Raw genomic sequence first — 7960 nt, forward strand, 5'->3', positions numbered from 1 at the left:
GGCATTAATGGCATTCCACAAGTTTCTTTCTAGATTTGCTTCTACTCTTATCATTTCTATGGCTATTTCCGGTTTGGATTCTACCACGTTGTTGGTTCTTGCCATAACCATAATCTCGTACATGATCTTTTCCAAGAAACCAATAGTTCTTACATGAACTATTACGACCAACAGAAGTGCTACTAGATGCATCCAACGTTTTTGACTCCATGGGAGTGAACAACAATATCAAACAACTGAGCACAAGAACTTCTTGAGGTCTCCCACCACAACTTATTTCCTTTTTTGGCCCACCACAACTTATTTCCTTTTTGCCGAATGTAGTGAGGTCTCCCACCACCAAAAAGGAAAAGGGGTATACAGACACACATATATATGTATATATAAATATAATCATACATAATTATAACTTTTCCCTTTTTTGGCCCTAAGCCAATTCGGTGCCCAACCGGCTCCCAATCTGTTGTATGCTCAGTCGATTGCTAACACGCAACCGATTCTTAATCAACCCTTTGGCTCTGTGTTGTGGGCTCCACTTGAGGGGGAGTGTTGAGAGACAAGCTCAACATCGGCCGGATCGGCTGAAGAAGTCGAGGACCATAAATCAACCTAATAACTAATTTATACATGAATCATGAGAACGATTCATAATAAGTACATAATCTTCCACTATATTTCATAAGGCAATCTGGTCCAGGACGATAAATACATAAATAGTGGGCAATAAACCAACCCATAGATCAACCTAATAACTAATTTATACATGAATCATAGAAACGATTCACCATAAGTACATAATCTTCCATAATATTTCATAAGGCAATCTGGTCTAGGACTACAAATACATAAATAGTCAAGCATTAAATAAACCTATATATCAAACAAATACTTAATTTAATAAAGAATCATGAAAACGATTCACCATAATTACATAATCTTCCACAATGTTTCATAAGCCAATCTGTTCTAGGACCACAAATACATAAATAATGGGCAAGAAGCATACGATTGAATTAAATAAAGTTGATTGTGTTGAGAGCTTCTGATCGTAGCACTTATCGATGCACATGTTTTTCCACATGCCGACCAAACTTTGATCGGTTCCCACGTTGTTCTCTATAACCTTGGCTTTTTCTAAGATTGCAAGATCTACCTTGGTGTCGATGAGCTCCTCCATTATGAATCCATACATTGAAAACATAGTTCCATATCTCTTACTTATCTCCAATGCAATGAGGTTCCTCAGCACATCCTCCGTGTTGTTGTACACTGCAAGTTTCGGAAGATGCAGCCCATGTGTTGTAACAAAGTACTCAATAATATATAAAACATTAGATGATTTATCTTAAGCGCAAGCAATATTGAATCAGAGCTTTCGATAAAAACTAAGCTTAGGATTACAATGATTTCTTATGAGTTAGTTTGCTTTAACAACTTGATCTTCCACAATTACAAGCTCAAGTCAAATATAAACTTCTTCTCTTCAGAGTCAAGCCAATCCTCGCTCAAGAATACTAAGAATTCATGAATGAAGATGGTATCAACGGTGACGAGATATCTCAAGGAATCAAAGTTTTAAGCCCTGGTTAGGCTGAAATAGATGTCACTAAGTTCCTGGGGCTCGGGGATGAGATTTGTCATGATCTCTCCCACATGTGGTATCTTATGTCTTTCCATGAATTTCTACACACATACGGCCTTGCATCTATCCATAGGGGAAGGCTCGAAGTTATGATACAATGGATCGATTGTCAGTATCTGCAGGTAATATTGATGGGAATATGTGACTGAATCGGGATTATTTAAACTTCAAACAGAATTAACACTTGATGAAACCACGAGACGAAAAATGAGAGTACACCCAAAAAAATTTAACGTGGAAAACCCAAAATAGCGAAAACCCAAATTAACACTTGCATCTATCCATAGGGGAAGGCTCGAAGTTATGATACAATGGACCAATGTCGTGAAGATCCGTCACTACGCGCGGATCGTGAGGCGGAACCGCCGGGGTTCTGGACCAGAAGGATTCATAGTCGATACAAGCTTTGGTGAGAAAGTACTTAAGATAGATTGGGAAAGAGAGAAGTTGATTTTAAATGATTGAGAAAGATTGATTGAAGTTTTATCTTTGGATTTAAGAAACAAGTTACACCATCAATTTGATAACAAATTTCTTCTTCTTAATTTCATAATAAAAAAAACCGTGTTTTTTCTCCTCCCCCTTCCTTCTTTTATAGATGCTCTCATGCATATGATGCATGTGAGGGTACAAGACATGCATAAATTGCATGTTTGCCATTTGGCGCTTATGTGTTACATGTGGTGCATGATAACCATGTCACTCATTTTAGCTCTCATGTATGAGAATTTACATGTAAAAGTACAATGATAGAAATATAATTCTAATTAAATAGCATGGCTTAATGGTAAGCCAATTGACTCCTAACTTGGAGGTGCAAGGTTCGAATCCTTACTTGCCCTCCTTGTATATGTAAATATGTATATATATTTATATATTTATTTATCTAGTCACCGGATGCCGTTGGTTACCAGTGTTGCCGCCGGATGCCGCCAGATGTTGTCGTCTCACCGGCGCCGGATATCGGTGCCGTCACCGGATGCCGCCGGATACCGTCCTCTCACCGGCGTCGGATACCGCCGGTGCTGCCGCTGGATACCGTCGTCTCAACGGCGCCGGATGCCGGATACCGGCTCCATCGCCGGTCCGGTTTTGGTTGGCCAAAACCATTTACGAGTAGCTAGCCCACCTCCACTCTTAGTTCAAGTTACCTTGAACTCTCTATGCTCCACACATAAACACAAAGATAATATATTTTGCTCTACCTTATATATGATGAGAGCCGTATTTGTCGTGCCATGTGGGATATCTCACGATTTTCTCTTTTCCTTTCACAAACTTTATACCCTAATATCTTGACATTTAGTTGTCCGTTTCTCGTGTAATAAAGTGCATTTGAAACCTCCATCATTTTGTACTTAGATATTAAATTTATTTAAAATGTTATCTTCACAATTATTGTATTATGTGATTCATACTCGATTTCGTACGTTTTATGGGATTTTCACACTATTGCCAAAAATCTTCACGACACCGATTTAGAGAAATTTCTCAATGGAAGGCCAATTATTTGAGTAAAAATGGATGAAATGACCCCTAAATTCATACAATGTGAAGTTTAAGAGATATCGTGTTTAGCGAAAGCCTGTAAACAATGTTGGTGAAAACTCTAAAGGTCGTCAAACATAATTATGTCACATTAGAAGAGAAAAAGCAAGTCTAATTAAGACGTAGCTAAATTTGGTTTTGGATGCTCAATAATCTTCCATGAAAAGCAATAACTTGTGGAAGAAGTTTAAAGTTTGAGTAGGCCAGGCTGCTGTAAAACCTATGAAGATGCCGCCATGTCTTGTCATATGAATTCCTTCATAAAAAGCACTCAATTACATCTGGCGATGACAGAAAACTGTGTACCATCGAAGCAATAAGTAGTGTATTTAAAGATTCCGTTTTTGGTTGTACACCTCAATATCGATTATATAGCGTATCACAAAATTGAGATGAATAGGATAACGTTAGCAATGAGCATATCACGCAATGGAATTTTGAGATCAATAGACCAGTCCTCCTGTCTTGTCGATTGCACTCTAACCAATCCTTCAAATCTATCATTCATCCATCAGTTATTGAAGTTTGGTGGGGGGGTGGGGGGATATTCTAACAAAAATTTCTAGTAATTTTTTGAAACGGGAGGTAGAAAGACAAACTACATGGATTCGGCGGAAGTGATTCGTTATTGTAACAACTTACAAGTATGTATATTCATGAGACTAATAGAACTAATAATTGCATTAGGGTTGATTTGGACATTCCATAATCAATCAATTTGGATTCTATCGTGTTCAACATGTAGGTAGTTTAATGAACGTGGGATCAGGAAGAAGATGATGATGAAGACGGACAAAAACAAATTGTGCTTCAATCTACTCAAATTTAACTCCCACAACATTTATGTCGATTAATTTATACATGAATCATGAAAACGATTCACCATAAGTACATAATCCTCCACAATATTTCGTGGGGCAATCCGGTTCAACACTACAATTTACAAATTCATAAATAATGGGAATTAGTTAAGCTATAAAATCAAACCAATAAATAATTTATACGAGAATCATGAAAAGGATTTACCATAAGCACATAATCTTCCACAATATTTCATAGGGTAATCTGGTCCAGGAATATAAATACATAAATAATGGAAAATATGCAAGCTAATAAATCAAACTAATAACTAAATTAAAAATGAATCATGAAAACGATTCACCATAAGTACATAATCTTCGACAATATTTCATAAGGCAATCTGGCTTAGGAAACTAGAAATACATAAATAGTGGGCAATAATCAAAGAGTGATGTTAAGGAAAGCTTATTGAGGTCAAGGGTTCTTTAGTTTTGTTGCAGTGTTAATGTCAGGTTATGGAATGGTGTTGATATAACCTAAGACTGTAAAGACTGTCTCCAGCACTGAAACTATGAGTAGTAGAAACGCGAGTATGAATGATATCGTATGCCATGGCAGAGAAAAGAACCTTTCATAAACCTGGACACGCCAGCGATGCATACGGGAGGAATGGTCGGCCACTATTTCTTGGACCATTGATTCGGTGCGGGAGTTGTATCGCTTGTTGATGCAAATGGTTTTCCACATGTCTATCAACTTCTCACTGCTTCCCAGCTGGTTCTGTATGACCTTGGTCTCTTGCAACAGTGCGATATCGTCCTTGGTTTCGATGAGTTGGCTCATAATGATACCATACATCGAAAATACACTATTACGAGTATATGTTATTTCAAATGTGATGAGGTTTCTCAGCACATCCTCCGTGCTATCGTACACGACAAGCTTCGGAAGATGTAGTCGTCGTTTTCTCTTGTCATACTTGATTACCGAAAGGTTGCCTTCACACGCCGTGAATGAAATGTTGGCTTTGCGGAGTTGAGATGCTGTTGGCAGGCGAACAGATGTCGGTTTGTGTGTTGGTAGTCCGTCTCTGCTTTTGTACCTTGCTGGATTTAATCCTTCACCTCTAGTCTCTATTGAAATAAGATCATCAGTAGTGCATGAGTAGTAGAGGTACTCAAGTATAGTTTTGGATGTTGTGACAGCAGGCAATATAGTATTGTCAATGAAGAATGGATTGGAGTGAATAATAAAATGAGTCAATACATTCTCCCAATTAGTTTTTAGTGTCTTTGGGTATAGCTTATAAACCTGTACAAAGAATGCCATTGGAATTTGATTGCCTATCAGCAACAAATCCCTTTGTGTGTCCTCATCAGCGAAGTTTCTTGGACTGGTTTTCCCACCCGTCTTATAGACCTCGTACAGATTTTCAAGGAATTGTACTATGTAAACTGTGTCGATCGCAATCACAAACTCAAGCCACGGAATGTCGTCATAGTTGTTGGTAAAGTCATCATAGATCTTGGTAAGTATATTTTGATGATTATAGGTGATGTCTTTTATGAGCTCTTCTATACCAGGTATGTGATGATTTTCCAGGAATTGTTTTATTATACCTGCTTTCTTGAGGCTACTGTGCTTGGACTCTAGAGTTTTATAGTACGGACCTATGCTTATGAATTTAGGTTCGTATGCCTCTGGCTTAATTTTACTGTATTCTTGCGGCGGCTTCGAAATTATGCAGTATGGATATATGTCATCCTTATTGAAATCGGAGTTGACCAATTGAATCATTGACACTTTCCATTCATTTTCTCTTTCTTCCTCAGTCATTGTGGTCTCAGCTTCTTTTATTGGATTTGTAATGTTTAATGTGGTAGCCGTGTTTACTTTCTCCACTGCTGCTTCTTGGTGTGAACTTGGTGTTTTTATCTTATAATTATGGTTATGATCTGGAGTTGTAATATTTTTTGACGTCTTCTTCAATTTCATCATTCTCACTATCCAATTTATAAATCGTCTTCTTTCTCCTGGTGTCATATTATTGTTGGGTCGTAGATTCCTTTGCGTGTCCTATTGAAATCTTTGTTCCTTATATATTCTTTTCGTAGACTGGATGCGACTTCATTTAAATGCGTTGCCTTGTGTGTGCGAAAGAGAGGTATACAGAGAGATTGCATTCAAGAATAGCAATATGAGTGTAGACAAGAATGATGCCATCTGCCCATGCGAAGCAAGTCGATAGTAATTAATCGATTCTTGTTTGATGTTTTATTTTCATCATCATTTTATTTGTTTTCTTGTATGACATGTGGTCATAATATTATCGGGTTACGTGGTCCTTTGCGTGTCCTGAAGAGTCCATTGCCTGTTATATTCTTTTATTGGTCCATAGTATACTCCCTCGTGCGTTGCCTTGTATGTGGGGAAGAGAGATGGGTAGGGAATGTTGGCGTGCAAGATCTGCATATATGGTGACAAGAATCATGCTATCTTCACATGAAAGGTTACCCGATTCTAATTAAGCCTTTTGTAGGTTTCTTTATTTTAAGTGGTCTCAACTTATGCATGCCGGCCGTTGGGCCGATTAATAATTGATGAAAAAACCGATCACACTTATGTTACATGTGGTTAGAAAATATATAATTGCAAGCTCTGTTATGCTCGACATAGACAAGGAGATGTTACAAGAACCGGCCCTATAAACTGAGAAAAATCGTGTATGAATTGACACCCAAGTCTTTGATACGTATGCCTGTCTTTGCGTAGTATGGTTGCGTTGCATATAGATGTTATGGTTAAAACAACGACTGATAAGTGTAATCTCAAAGCAATGTTATGCCCCATTTTATAGAGTTTCCTGACACTGTCTATTCCTAGGTTAATCTGGGGTTATTATGCTGAATGAACATTTGGTGAAAAAGCTGTCACATGTACTGATTTGCCATCAAGTTTCTATATCTCGATGATGGATGAGGCCACCTATTTTTAATGTTCAATACTTTTTCTCTTTGTCAGATAAGTCATGAGTAAACTTGCAAATGCAATTTCTAGAAGGCCATCTCGTGAAACTCCAAACCAATTACAGCCAAAAATATTGTGCTGCTATCATATCTTATAAAAGTATAGGTCGGAATGTTTCATTATAATATCACGGTTCATTGTATGATGTTCTAGGTTGTTCCAATTCATATATATGTCTCAAGAAAACAGAGAATGTCATTATGAGATGTTTGGAACTATGGCAATATATTTATATAAATATAGAAAAAAGAAAAGAGGGGTAACAAAGGAAAGAAACGAAGAGTCTTTCGGTTACCTTTATTTTGAACTAAAATGGAGAGCTTTTACAGTCATAATAGAAACAGAATAAGATAGATAGTTAGAGAGAGAGAGAGAGAGAGAGAGAGAGAGAAAGATATATGAACGTCTTCTAAGGCCAAAATTGGACCCATGAGACAAATGGTTAAAAAAAAGAAGGGATATTTACCCATTCAATTCCCCATGAGCTTTCCCCATAAGTATTGTGATCATCTTTATAAGTCGTAAGGTCTCCAAATCAAGGTTATCACATACGAGACTTGCTTTTCCTTTATTTCTGAAAGGATATTGAATTATCAGAATATATGCTACGATTGTCCCGATCTTATCAACAGAGAATAAATCTATTCAGACATTTTGCATGTTACCTCAAAATCTAAGAAATCTAACCTAGTAAAATTATGTGTATATGTGGTTGCATAGTTAATTATTATATTTTTATCAAACAAGCCCCTGTTGATTGAATACAACATCACCTATGTAATATGCTATTTGTGATCTGACATTGTACGTACGATAAATAATTTGATTATTATTGTATTATGGAGCTATTTCTGACTACAACATTGGTTAATTAAGCAATCATCTTGCCTTCTCCCAGTTAAAATGAAGTATGTTTTGTATGACTCTCATTTGACAGTCAAG

The 7960-nt window shown here is 37.1% G+C and overlaps 1 protein-coding gene across 1 annotated transcript; it reads right to left on the reverse strand.

Moving 5' to 3' along the window:
* Positions 1-4504: 4504 nt before the first annotated feature.
* On the reverse strand, positions 4505-5989 carry LOC147865895 (UPF0481 protein At3g47200-like). Its single transcript, XM_087316009.1, has one exon. It carries the CDS (start codon positions 5987-5989, stop codon positions 4505-4507), a length of 1485 nt encoding a protein of 494 aa, XP_087172135.1.
* Between the last annotated feature and the right edge of the window lie 1971 nt (positions 5990-7960).

The sequence above is a fragment of the Azolla caroliniana genome, unplaced genomic scaffold (genome assembly GCF_043228905.1).
Source record: "Azolla caroliniana isolate FFs.n. ecotype wild unplaced genomic scaffold, voAzoCaro1.0.p SCAF_3, whole genome shotgun sequence".
Taxonomy (NCBI): domain Eukaryota; kingdom Viridiplantae; phylum Streptophyta; class Polypodiopsida; order Salviniales; family Salviniaceae; genus Azolla; species Azolla caroliniana.

Excerpts from the sequence above, each read along its gene's own strand:
- LOC147865895 (XM_087316009.1), bottom strand. The coding sequence starts at position 5,989 with ATGATGAAATTGAAGAAGACGTCAAAAAATATTACAACTCCAGATCAT.